The following is a 13,882-nucleotide window of genomic DNA, read 5'->3' on the forward strand; positions in this document are numbered from 1 at the left end:
GAGAAATACTTGATTAAATTTTAGAGAAATATTGCTTCATAAACAAAAAAAAAAAAAAAAATAAAGGCGATCGAAAAATAATTATTTTTTTCTGAAATGCTTTCGACTGTTATTTTTTCGTTGTTGGTAGTCATTAGATTCACATTTTGCGAAGAAAAGGGATTAAATATTACAATTATTCATACAACTGACAGTTTGTATTATATTGCTTTTTCTTATTTGAATGAAAGTATTTTTCATAATGTCTGTTTGTGTCAGTGCATGGATGGGTAAATGGGCATCCTCATGAGCCAACCATGAATGCTAATTTGGGGGATATTTATAATTATATGTATCATATGAAACAAAAGCAAGGACCTCAGAGCAAAGTTATGGCCTTTGATACAGGTGACTATTCTCAGGGCACTGGATTAAGTGATGCCACACCAATTCAAGGGGAATTTATATTTAAGGTTATTCAAAAAATGCCTTATGATGGACTTTGTATCGGGAATCATGAGTTGAAAACCAATCCGTGCATTGATAATGTTGCAAATAATGTTGTTCCGTTCTGGAAAGGACGTTATCTTGCAATTAATGTTCATCACATAAATAGTTCGAAGAAAATGGGAGACCGTTACTTCACTTTAGATTTACCAAATGGAAAAGGAAAAGTTCTTGTTTTCGGATGGCTGTTAACTTGGAACAGTCATGATACTAATGCTTATGTTACAAAAGTTGAAACTTCTTTGAAAGAAAGCTTCTTTAACGAAGCATTTGCGATTCCCAACGTAAAGCTTATTATTTGTTTGTGCCATATTGACACGACCAATCCTGAAGTTGAATTGATCAGAAAATTTATGAAGAAAAATAAGCCCAGCGTACCTGTTGTGATGCTTACAGGGCATTCACACAAAAAGCGCACCTTTGTCCCCAGCACTTCGGATTATGAAATGGAAAGTGATCATTACAGCCGTTGTTTGGGGCTGTTGAATTTCGTTCTTCCAGATGCTCTTTTGAATGGGAATGTCACAAATGCAGACAGTCTGAATATTACATACAAACAGCAATTTCTCACGACTAATGTTGCCCAAATGCAAGCATCTGCAGGCATTCGCAACAGCAGTCAGTGGGACACGCCTACGGGGTTGGCAATCAAAGCAGAGCTTAAAAAGAAGAATGATGAACTTCATTTAAGTGAGGTGATCGGCTGCTCGCCAAAGCAATATGCTGCAAAAGACTTGTACCCGATCATGGTTAACAAAGTTCTCCCTTCAAGATTCAAATTCAGCACGAAATTTGTTTACACGATGAAAAACAATGTGATGAGATGTATGGTGATTTTTTAATAAAAATGAGAAGATTGAGCATATTTGTGAATTTGAGAAATGTGCAAAGGCACATTTATTGTGAAATAGAAAGTAATTTTGTTATCTTTTATGTTGAATATGTTCGTTTTCATGTTTATCTTGTTTATTTGAATTTTTTATGTGGGAAAAAATATTTATTTTGTTTGTTCGTAGATCCTCTGTACAAAGGGCAGATTGTTTACAATGACATCTTTACGATTGATCCGTTTAATTATTCTGTTAGAACATACTCAAATGTGAAGGGAGAGCACTTGAAGAAGCTTGCGCCTCTTCTGAATGAATATTATTTTTCTGATAATTTGAAATCGCTCAACAACAGCAGCACATTCGAGCTCATCCACACGATGAATGAAGAGAAAAAGATAACTGCCACGTTGGATACCATTGCGCGTGGTGTTTATAAGCCAAGGGATCTCGGCTACTGGTTCCGCCCCATCTTTGTCGACTATGTGCGCAATTATATGAAATGGTTTGAGTCACTGGTGAATGATAATTGATTGAACTGTGAAAAAAATGAAAAAATATGAATCATCTTTAATGTTAAATTTTTTATGTTAAATAATTGTTTTATAAACAAATGGACTTTTCATGACTTTGCATATTCACTTATATGTTCTCTTTATATACTGCTTTGATTCAACAATTTATAACAGTGGCAAGACATTTACAGATAGAGGAGAAGGAGAAGGAGAAGAAACGACAGTAGATGTTGATTCAGATCAGATGACTTTGACTTCATTTGATGAAGAACAGCATGCTGAAGCAGAAGAGGAAAGCGTTGGAGCAACGGAGAGTGCAGATCCAATCGACGAAGGCGAACAACACCCGAAGAAAAAGACATTTAATACTACAACTTGTATCGTTTGTGTTGTTTCAGCGTGTGCGGTTGTTGCTGTTGCAGGTGTGTTTGTTGCAATTTTAATGGCGAAAAAGAGGCGAAGAACCCAAAGAAGTTTAGAAAGCGTTTCTTTTACCAATGGGGAAGTTGAGCCGCTTCTCTAGCATTAATTCGTGTTCGTTTTCATATTATTTGATTTCTTTGGCTCAACAGAGGAATTTTTATTGTTGTATTCTTTTTTGGACAGCGTTTTTTCTTTTTTATTCTGTTTCATTTATTTTATTAAACAATAATTATGTACTATGAGATGAGTTATACGTATTTTTTATTAGTTCGAAGCAATTCTTAATTTTGTCAATGTAAAATTATTATTGAAGCGAAATCACATTGCTCAGGACTGAATTTAATATAGCTTCATCTCTGTTTGTTTGAAAATAAATCTTAAATAAACAAAATGAAAAGAAAAAGAAAATTAATTCAGATTAATTATTTTATTATAAAAACAGAAATATTCTATTCAACGATGTGAGAGAATTATAAGAAAATTAGGGTTTTAATTTTATCTTGACCTTTTTTCTTTATCTTGACCTTTTTCTTTTTTGCAAAGCTTTTAGCTTTACTCAAGCCTGCGATAAATAAAAAATAACCAGAAATGTTTGAAATGTTTTAATTTCCTTATTCTATATTTCTTTTTCAATATTTCTTGTTTTTCAAAAAGATCGAGGATTATAATAATTTTTTGTTTTGATCATTGACTTGCTGCTTTTCCATCGAATATTTTTTATCGGAAGTTTTAAGCTTTCATATCATAAAACATCGTTTCTTTTTTATAAGTTGAACTTGTTTTAAACTTTCTCAACTTGTTTTTTTATCATTTTTTCTCATTTCACACATTTTTTCAAAAAACACGATTTCAGAGACATGCATCCATTTGTTTTAAAATTTATTGAAATAATAAATAAACATTATTAAAATAAAACGATTCTCGTATGTCAAAATATTTATTTGTTTGTATATGTTTGGTAATAAAAATAACAAAAAAATCATATGTACTTGCTTTTTAGTTAATATTCTTGAAAAGTTCCTTTTCATTTCAAAACTTAATACAAATAAACGATAATTAAGACTTCGTGTATTTTTTTCATTTAAATGAAATTTGACACAAACACTTGTTTATAAAAAAAATCGTGTTTTAAGCGAAAACAGTGAAATGAGAAAAAAAGGTCAAAAATAAATTAGAAAATGTTAAAAACAAGTTAAAATTATAATATAGGAACGTGGAATCGTGATGCTGTGGCTTGAAACGTTCGGTACAAAATATTCGGTGAATAATCAGCAAGTCTTTGATCTGGGTCCTAAAATAATATAAATATTTATTATCTTTTTATACATAATAATTTCAAAAATTTTTTAACAGAATTCTGAAAAACAAAAATATCAAGAAGTCTATTTATTTTGTTTTTGTTTTAAGCCTTTTAACAAATCAAAAAAGCAAAAATAAGTTTCAAAAAAATAGGGTTGAGATAAAAAATTGAGGTCAAGATAAAATATGCACCATATAAGTATTTTTGATCGATTTTTGTCTCTTCAAGTTCATTCACACTGAACGACGCAGTTCATAAAACTCGAAATTGAAAGACCTGCGCTTTGAGAATACTATTTGTTCATTGGTTGTGCAGAGATGGTTGAGGAAAAGAAGGATTCAAAATTGACATGTTTTGAGTTTTAAAAGAAAAGTGAATTTGTTGTTTGTTGCAAATGTTGTTGAAACTACAAATAAAGAAATTGCCTTTTTGAAATACACTGACATCGTTTAAAGTCCGACGCTTATTTTGTTTAACAGTTAACCAGACAAAAGAAGCATTTTTCATTTCGTCTTATATTTATTATTTTATTAATTGTTCAACAAACAAAACAGTTATCAAACCTCAAAATAGTTTCTTTTTTTGTCATCGAAAAAATGACATTAATAAAATAATGGTAGAGATTAAGGTTAGTAAAGTTAACTGACAAAAAATAAGTAATGAAAAATAGAAAGATAAAAGATTAGCAAATCCATATTATTAAACATGCATTGAATTCGGAATGCCAAGATCACTGTCACTGAATATGCAGCTGGAAATCAAAAGGCTTCATGCAAAAGGATTCAGCAGAAATGCTATAGCAAGAATAACAAAAACATAGAGAAAATCAGTCTCAAAATTCATACGCACAAAAACACTTATTACACAAAGAATATTCAAATGCAAACCTGGGCATCCAACATTTCTGATAAGAAAAAACAGATATATCGTCAAGAAAGCACTGATAGAAAAATTGATACATAGGGCAAGAGATATCCCAAAGTGGACAGGTTTCTATTGCGGTCTTTCCGCAGCACGATCACTGCTGCGCAATGTTCCGTCCAAATACACACTACGAAAAAAGAAACCATACGAATCGAATTATTCGAAATAACAGAGAAAGGACTTTGCAGAGTGCCATTTGATAGACGATGACAAATGGAATCATACCTGTTTCGCGGATGAGAAGAAATTCAACCTTGATGGACCAGATAGTAGAAGGATGACATGGATTCCATCGAATGATCCTATTTCCTTCGATCATCAAAGTCAGAAACCTCGAAAAGACTTACGGTGTGGGGTGCAGTTGGTATGGATTTCAAAAGTAATTTATTAATATTTGAAAATACGACAAATTCAATTGATAATGTTAATGTTTTGAAGTACACTCTGAAACCGCAAGCTGATACCAAGTGGTCATTTTTCTGGAGATTTGTTCATGATTAAGCACCAATTCATAAATCAAAGCTAGTAAAAAAATGCTGTGAAGACAATCGAATTCATTCTGTTTTGTGGCCGCTGTACTCTCCAGATCTAAATCCCATCGAAAATGTGTAGAAAATGTTGAGCGATAGGGTTTTAGAGGATGGTGTACCAAAAACATCCATCACACAATTAAAAGATAGTCTCACATCAAATTGGAAAAAATATCACAATTCATGATTAATAACACAATTATGTCAATGTTCGATAGATTATCCGCAGTCATTGAAGCTAAAGGAAGTTACACGAAATATTAAATTAATGAAAAAAGTTTTTGATTATTATTATTTTTTTTTTTGAAATTTTTTTATGGTTGTGTTCTTGTTGGAACATTTTTTAACTGGAATGGTTCATTTTTCATTTTATTTTCTTTACTAAAGAAAAATGAAACAATTTTAATAATGATGATGTTTGTTTATTATTAAATATCATTTAAACATAAAGAAAAAACACAACACACAACTATTTAAATCAAGAGAAAACAATTATAAAAAGGTCGGATAGTTTTCGTTGGCACTGTAATAATAAAAACAAATGAAGAAGAATTGAAGCAAATGACATCAACAACAGAAAGTGAAGCATCTCAAAAATAACTTTTGTGATATTATCTGCAAGTATGTTCAACCAAAAAATCATATCAACAAATATTGTAAATTAGAGATAAAATGATAAAATTCAACGCCATTTAGATTTAAAAAGCCATTGAATAATTTTTAAAGAATACATACACAAATATCAAAGAGCAAGCTTCATCAGTCAACAAAAAAATTTGGTATAAACAGGTTAAACTTTAGAAAATTCAAACAACGAACAAAAACAAAAACGAAAGGCTCAAAAAAGAAAAAAAAAAAAGAAAGAAAGAAAAAGAAAGAAAGAAGAATAAAATGGAACAAAAGCATTTCGGCAAATGTGCAACTTGCCAAACAAAGCTGAAATAAATGCAGCAATAACATCAAAATTACTATTTCCTCACAAAAATCAATCGTCAGCTTTTTTGTAATTTTTCAGTAATCTCACTTCATGCCACTGTCAAGCCATCAACACTTGTCCCTTCATCACTCATTTCTGTTGTTTCTTCCTGATCAATTGCATCTGATATTGTCACCATCACTGCTCCTCCAGGAAACCGCTCGATGAATTCTCGCTTCAGCCCTGTCAATTCCAGTCTGTCCTCTGGCTGGCCTGACAGGCAAGCCCGAATAATTTCAAAGAATTCCGATTCCTCCACACCACATATATCGGGTCTTTCATGATTCGCGATCTTCTGCCCCGCCACCTCTGCTGCATACTCCCCAAACGGAATCTCTACCGTCAAGCACCCCCACAGCATCATCCCAATCGAAAATGCCACTGACTCCTTTGTTGCTCTCATCTTCTTGTTCATCTGCAGCTCAGGCGCCTTCCACCTCAGACACTCTTTTTTGAATTCATCCTCTTCCTCGAACGCTGATGAAGGCAGAGAGTCACTTTCATCACTTGCTGATGTTACAACAGTTGATGAAGAGTCGGATGAAGAATCAGAATCCTCAGATGAAAGGAAATCAGAATGCATCACAATGCAGATCACCATGTGTTCCGAGAACAGCACAATATGAGGACTCAGACTGGCCAAAGAGGGAAGATCATCTTCCTCATCTTCAAACGAGTGCAGTGCTCCATTCGCCACCCAGAATAACACCTGAGCTGCTGTTTGCTCCCTTTCTTTCAAACTGCCTATTGCCATCTCCTTTTTCTCATTCCTTCCGTGAAGCAACATGAACAGCGAATCTCTCAAGTCCACAATTAGCTTCTCATGAGGACATGAGCAGGCCATTGCATCCACCAGATTCGACATCGATGAAGTTGTGAGACACAGACTCTCTGATCGAACAAAAGTGGATTCTGTGTCTGAAGTGTCTGTGGTTGAGGTGGATGAAACAGATGGCGAAGGTGTTCGTTTTCTTGTCTCTTCTTCCTCAACCTTTTCCAATGCCCATTCAGGGATCTTGTATGAATCTTTCCCCAGGATATATTCAGTGGAGCCACATTCACTCAACAAATGCTCTGACGACTCCGAGTGTCCCAAGCTTTTCTCGTACACCCTCTTCTTGATCCTCTCTTCATTCTTCTTCTCCGCTTCTCTCTCTGCCCTCCTCCACTGCTCCTCTGGTGACGTCTCCATTGTCACCATCTCAAATGCCTTTGGATCTTTTCTGATATTATCATTCACAATCTCTCTCAAATCTTTGTTTTCATTCTTAGCTTTTCTCCATCTGATTGCCAGAACAATTGAAACAATGAGAACAATCAAAAACATCACAACGAGTACAATCACAATCAACAACCAATAAGATTTCCCTTCTTTTCCTCCTTCAACCATTTTATCATTTCCAGTCTTTGGTTCTGTTTTGTTCTTCAGAATCTGTGGAGAAGTCTCTGCCAATTGCTTTCCAAACAAAATCACCACTGACACCTCCGTCTCATCCGCAACCGTTGTTATCTTGTCTGGAAGGAATCGTGCCTATCACTTCTGTTTCTGACACAAAACTGCTTTCCTCAAATTCATATGTCTCAACCAATTCTACATCCCCTGTGTTATACTCAAGCCTGAACGATAGATCACAAGGAAGAAGAAGTGAACCCTTGAATTTCAATTCAATGTTGCTTCCACTTTCATTCACAGAAACTTCTTCCAGTCTGGGAATGAACAAAGGCGATGATCTTTCACCTGCAATTCCACCGAGTGTGCATCCATCATTCAAAATCCAAAGCGAAGAATTGTCTTTCAACCCATCTCCTCCTTTCAAGCTCGAAATGGTCAGTGAAGCAGAATCTGAACAAATAATATTCTGACGAAGAGAAGGATATTTTTCAACGAAAGGATTGTTATTTGCCAGCATTCCCATCTCGATTACAGTCTTTCCTCCTTTTATCGATATTCCTCCTTTCGATGAATTCTCTATTTTAATTTCAACCATCTGTAAATCGGAGTTTTCAGAATGGACAAGCGATCCATTCCATTCACATATTTCTTCAAATGCGTTATCATTCCCGCTTTCACTTTCTTTGGCAACCATTCCTGAAAATTGGCACAAGTTCATTGAAACATTCCTCAGTTCATTAACATCAATAATGCCTCCTTTGTCAGACAGAGAATTGCAGCTTTCACAAGAACAATTTGAAAGAACGATTTCAGCAGAAGATGAAGAAGCAGAGAGAACAGAAGCTCCTTCCGAATTCCTCGAGCAGTTCTTGAATGAGGCGCTTCCAATAGAAATTGCTCCTGAGGTTGAGCTGTTAATACCAATGATACAGCCTTCTGACAGCTTCACTCCATCTGCACATGCTCCATTAAACACAACACCTCCACATTGCCCAAGCTCAAAAACATTTGCCATTGATTCAATCTGTTCTAGTTTCACATTCGTCAACGAAATCTCATCTCCACTCAACAGAAATGAAGGCTTCTTGAATGAAAGGAGTGACACTGAGCAGTTGTCAATGTGAAGAATTCCACTTTCAATGCTCAGCAATGATGAATTCAGAACAACAGCTTCAATACCATTTGACTCTCCAATTGAAGAAAAATCAACAAATGAAAGAGAAAGTTGTCCGTTTGCTTCATGAATGATTGAACTGCCTGAATACGAAAACAACTGACCAACGCTGAACTTCAATCTTTCAATCCTAACGTTTCCCGATGTCCTGATAAGACTGCCCTCATCACCAATTGTTGAGTTCAGATACACAAAGGCAACTGAAGGAGATTTTAATGAGCGAATGATCACATCACGAGCATCACATCCCCTATTGATTACCGATTCCTCTGAGATCAGTAGCTGTGAGTATGATGAAGGAATAATGTGCTGAACACCCGCATTCAATGAACGACAAGGCGCGCTGAACTCTCCACATCGCTTGCTGTCTCCATGATTGTTTGCAACTGAAGACACAAATATCGTCTCACTCTGGTATCTCATAACCCTCAGCAGAAGATCTTCTTCATCCACAAACGAGTCTGTTGTGCAGCCCCACATCGCCAGCTCTTTCGCAAATGGTGCTCTGAAATCCAGCAAGAATTGCCCTTCAACTATTTGTGCATCAATTGAGTGGCATCGAATATACACGTCTCTCCCCCTCAATGCAGAGTTATCTACGAACGTGATATTTGACAGCACAAAATTCAGAGGCTGCTCGGCTGTCGAGGTGCATTCCAGAAACAGCCACCCGCCTCTTCCTGTGGTTGAGCAGAAGCACTCAGAAATCGTGCAAAATAAGCAGTCGAAGCTTCCTCCTTCATTCAACATGCAAAACATCCCTCCTCCCTTTCCACACCTCGTTCCCCCACATTTCTTCATCGTTGTGTTTCGTATCACCATTTTCAAAGGCTCTTCATCATTGTCATGTCGAATGATGGGAATATCATCTGTTGTGTTCTGGGTGACTTCTTCAAACAAACTCCACTCAATAACAACATCTTGTTCAATTTCATTGTTTTCTCTTCTTGAACTCTTTGTTATGCTCAATCCGCTTGCCCCATCCAGCTCAACATTCTTCATCGTCAGGTTTTTTATCCTCAAAATCGTTGTTGGCTGCACAGAAATAACATCTTTTGAAAAGCAAAGTGATTGCATTGTCACTAATTCCAACACAACTGTCCCTCCTTCTGCATTGATAAGCCCATAATGAGTCACTTCTTCTCTGTCATCTCCTTTCTTGGTGAATGAGCAGTCTTTCAGAGTCAGCAGTCCTTCACTTGATCCAATATGCAACAAAACATTGACTCCACTTGTGAATGACAATGGAACAACGAAGCTTATCAGTTCGAAATTGGTAATACCCTGAATCTTCATTGCCATTCCTTCTGCTCCTTCAAGTGAAGAGTTACATTCCAAAGAGCAAATGCTGCTGCTATCCTTCGATTTTATTGAAGCTCCACTCACATCAACACTTTTCCGAAGATATCCTTTTCCAATGATGCTGACATTCCTTTCATTTCCTTCTGACAATCTCATTAACGAATAGTCAATTGACAAGCAAGGATAATCTGAGAATCCACAGGCGTGCATATCTCTTCCTTCGCTCCCAATAAATATCTCTGAGCCGAGTGAGAGCCAGAAATAAATCAGCGGAATGGCATTCGTTGTGTCATTTCCATCAAAGCCTCTCAGGGAATTCAATGAAATATCAGACAGATTCTCAGTCACAAATGGAAGAGAAGTGTTTGTGAGACTCTTTGTCAAATTCGATGATTCAACAAACACATCATTTCCATATTTCGCAACATTTGGCTTGTCTGCATCAAAAACAGGGGACGAGATCACAAACGAAGAATCGTCATCAATCAACTTCAGCGCCAGCCCTCCCCCAAAGCCAGTCTTCTCTTCTCCAGCTGGTGCTGCGCATCCTGTGAATGTGCACGAAACAATATTCAATTGAGTATTCCCTTTCAACTGAGCATTTAAAGCCCCTCCTCTGCTTTCATCAGCCATCACAGAGCATCCATCAAAATCACATTCTTCAATATTTATTTCTGCATTTGAATTTTCATCATGGCCGTTGTCAAAGCTCACACAGCCTCCACTTCCAGCTGCCCTTTCGATTTCTGTAAAATTGCTGTTCGTCATGTTCAGCCAGGGAGTATTCATAAACTCTGCCTCTGTGCTGCTTCCTGACAAAGAGATCAATGGACTTCCACTCAAAGCGATTGATGAAGCTGAGAATTTGTCGATTATCAGGATCCCTGACTCAACTGACAAGAACAGAAATGTCAATTCTGATGAAGGATCTTGAAGAGTTAAAGAACATTGAGACAAAGTCAGTGATGAAGAAGAAGAAGAAATGAAAGTTGAGCGCGATGAAAGAGAAGATGGAAGAGAGAAGATGAGTTTTGATAATTCTGTTTCAAAACTTGCTGTTGTCATTGCTGAGTTTAATGGTGAGCTGGCATCAGACACAGTCCAACCACTTTGATCATCATTTCCTCTGATCTCATGCTTCTGTTCAGCAAAGGTCAATTCATCGTTCATCAAAATCATTCCACTCACAACAACTTTCTTTGTTTCTGTTTGACGTGTGAGTGAGTGCTTCATTGTCAAACAAGGGAATTGGACGATTCCACAATGTGAGTGATCGGATGCCTCAGTATTACTCACATATATTTCTTCTGGGGTTGGAAGGAGATAGATGCACAGAGGAATAGCGACGCTCGTATTTCCATTGTCATATCCTCGCACTTTGTCAACAGAATCTGATGATGAGGTTACACATGCAATTTTTCTTGAAGTTGCAGTTTCTTCCAGATTGGGCGATAAGACGAAGATGTCTCTTCCCCATTTGGCCGTGTTTGTGCCAACGGAAGAAGAAATCAAGAAATCTGGATTTTCATTCAATAATCGAAGAAGAATTCCTCCACCTAGTCCGTACGATGCAGAGCAATAGCACCCATCAAAAGCTCCATCTTTCACCTTCACTTCATTCTCATTCCCTGCACACAGCATCATCGAGCCTCCATCAGCTGATGTTGTGCTTCCACATCCTTCAAATGTGCATAAATTCAGATCGATATTCGCCTTGTCATTCGAAAACGACATCACTGCTGCTCCGCTTGTTGTCCTTTCAATTCCATCAAAGGAACATACTAAAAGTGTCAAGGAAATCTCATTTGTCGAAGAAAGCGAAAACAATGAATTTCTGGAAATCATCTTTGCCCAGTTCACATGTCCCATCTGAAACATCCCACTCTGAACATTTATCAGTTCTATCGAAAATGCTGTTTCTGTTGATTGTTCGCTCCCAAAAGATATATTCAATCTTCTTATTGATATTTCCCCTGCTCCACTTATCTCAAACAGCCTTGACCCACGGTTATTCGGATGAGACGAGTCATGCACAAGAACAAAGTCTCTGGCAGTCAATGTGCCTGTTGAGACTGAAAAAAGAGATAACCCAGCTGCATCTAATTCTGTTTGCATTGTTGTGCTCATATCGCTTTGACCGTAAATTGCATAAGTGTTGACTCCACAATCAAATCTATTTGTTTCAATTGTTGTTCCGCTGAATATCTCCACATCAGTTACAATGCCTGGAATTAGCTGAGTAAGACAACGACTGATCGTGCTGCATGCATGAGATTCATCCAGCCCACATGCATATGTGTCTTTAGCATTGGGCTCTGTTTGGGCTGATGAGACATATCTGGTTCTTCCAAAATCGTTTCGAAGCCATTCACTTTTATCAGCAATTGAATCATAATCCGTGCTGACTCTATTTGATGTTTGTCTCGTCGAATAGCAGCTTAGGTCAATATTATTAGATGTTGAATCATGAAGGACAATATCGTGCCCTCCTTTCACGCAGGTATTATTGTGAAAAAAACAAAAATAAAACAAAATTCCATTATTATTCGTATTGATTTGTTGAAATACAGCACCTCCTCCACACATTGCAAAGCAATGACAAAATAAACAATTTGAAATGACAACTTTATCAGAAGGAACCCAATGAAGAATTGCTCCTCCTACACTATGTTCAGAACTATTGCATCGACAGTTATCAAAAACGAATTAACAACGCACATTTTCTGTCTTTGAGTTTTTGTTTGATAAAGTGTAAATGCTCCTCCATCTTCATTAGATAAACAATTATAAAATAAACAATCGTTGACAACTGGTTGTGTATAAACATTATCAAACATTATTCCTCCACTTCCACAGGAAGATATTGCTGCGGCATTGCATTCGACAAATGAAGAATGGAGCACAACACATTCTGCAATTTTCAATGCATATATTCCTCCTCCATTTGTGGAAGAAGCGTTGCATCTTGTGAATGAAGAATTTTCAACAGTCAGAATAGCATTTGCATTTTCATGAACATAAAGAGCACCTCCTTGTGGTGCTGCGCAATCACTCCATTCACACAATGAAAAGGATTGACTTTCTGTTGTGTCTATTCGTTGTTTTCTTTCAAGTTCATTCGCCTCTCTTTTCCCAAAGTGTGAAGAAATATTTTTGCAAACAAACTCTTGTGAAGAAAAAGCTCCACTTGAAATCCCTCCTTCAAAGATATTCACACAAGAATAAATGAGGCAGTTCTCCATCGAACTTCGAAAACACGAATGCTCCATCAGATAATCACTGCTTTTGAATGACTTCACAGAAATGTTCCTGAAGGCGCAGTCATTGATCTGTTCGTTTTTGCTCTTTCCTGAAACAAGAAAATAGTCCGAAGATGAGACAGCCAAATCTGCCATGATGCAATTTCTCAAAATGGCTGAATTGGGACCATCAGATGAAAATACGAGACTGGAAGGGTTCAAATTCTTTTGGGGGATCAAAGTCATGTTTGTGAGGCAGATTGACCCACTTTGTAAATGAAACGGAGATGCAGATTTTTGGCGTGAAATGCAGGAATCCATCATTATGCTTGATTTGCCTGTAATAAGAACAAATGGCGAGGAAGAATATTCAAGTGCCACATTTTTCAGTCCAACCGAAGAATTGAAAAATCCAAAAAATGTATTTATTGATGAAGATGCGCCGCTCTGCCACCTTATTCCCCAAAGATAAAGGTTAAGCTTGAGTTCATTAGCTTCTGTGTTTTTCGCAAGGAAATGTTCGTCTTCTATTCTGTTCCCATTCAAACAGGCTTGGAAATATTGGAAGCGCGAATCCGCGCTTGTGCCTTGATTTTCAAGCGAAGCAATCTGTGCGGCCTGTTTTCCTTCGATTTTCTCGGCTATGTACAAGCATGCAAAAAGAAACAAATGCACGCTCATCCAGAATATATGTAAATTTTTATTGTTTGTAAAAAGTTATATCTATCAGAGATCTGAAGTACAAATTTTTCAGTTGGTATTTCTATGAAATGTTTAGGCAATTTATTGTTTG

General features: G+C 36.7%; 3 protein-coding genes across 3 annotated transcripts; 1 reads left to right on the top strand and 2 right to left on the bottom strand.

Annotated features, from left to right (window-relative positions):
• Nucleotides 1-84: 84 nt before the first annotated feature.
• On the top strand, nucleotides 85-2,498 carry MONOS_8300 (putative 5' nucleotidase family protein). The gene is made up of 4 exons (XM_067878700.1): nucleotides 85-193; nucleotides 259-1,311; nucleotides 1,503-1,818; nucleotides 2,003-2,498. Exons 1-4 carry the CDS (start codon nucleotides 97-99, stop codon nucleotides 2,349-2,351), a joined length of 1,815 nt encoding a protein of 604 aa, XP_067726961.1. The 5' UTR covers nucleotides 85-96; the 3' UTR covers nucleotides 2,352-2,498.
• Nucleotides 2,499-6,030: 3,532 nt separating this feature from the next.
• Nucleotides 6,031-7,371, bottom strand: MONOS_8301p1 (uncharacterized protein; the record flags this gene model as incomplete). The annotated part of the gene is made up of 1 exon (XM_067878701.1): nucleotides 6,031-7,371. One exon carries the CDS (start codon nucleotides 7,369-7,371, stop codon nucleotides 6,031-6,033), a length of 1,341 nt encoding a protein of 446 aa, XP_067726962.1.
• A 100-nt stretch (nucleotides 7,372-7,471) lies between these two features.
• On the bottom strand, nucleotides 7,472-13,770 carry MONOS_8301p2 (uncharacterized protein; the record flags this gene model as incomplete). Its single annotated transcript, XM_067878702.1, has 2 exons — nucleotides 7,472-12,287; nucleotides 12,686-13,770. The coding sequence occupies 2 exons, from the start codon at nucleotides 13,768-13,770 to the stop codon at nucleotides 7,472-7,474; spliced, it is 5,901 nt and encodes a 1,966-aa protein (XP_067726963.1).
• Nucleotides 13,771-13,882: the final 112 nt, after the last annotated feature.

The sequence above is a fragment of the Monocercomonoides exilis genome, assembly GCF_001643675.1.
Source record: "Monocercomonoides exilis strain PA203 chromosome Unknown scaffold24-1337568, whole genome shotgun sequence".
NCBI lineage: Eukaryota > Preaxostyla > Oxymonadida > Polymastigidae > Monocercomonoides > Monocercomonoides exilis.

Bases quoted from the DNA above. Each gene is read 5' to 3' on its own strand.
- MONOS_8300 (XM_067878700.1), top strand. From the start codon at position 97: ATGCTTTCGACTGTTATTTTTTCGTTGTTGGTAGTCATTAGATTCACA. The intron at 194-258 runs GTTTGTATTATA...TGTTTGTGTCAG, and splicing joins AATTATTCATACAACTGACA to TGCATGGATGGGTAAATGGG. The intron at 1,312-1,502 runs GTATGGTGATTT...GTTTGTTCGTAG, and splicing joins GAAAAACAATGTGATGAGAT to ATCCTCTGTACAAAGGGCAG.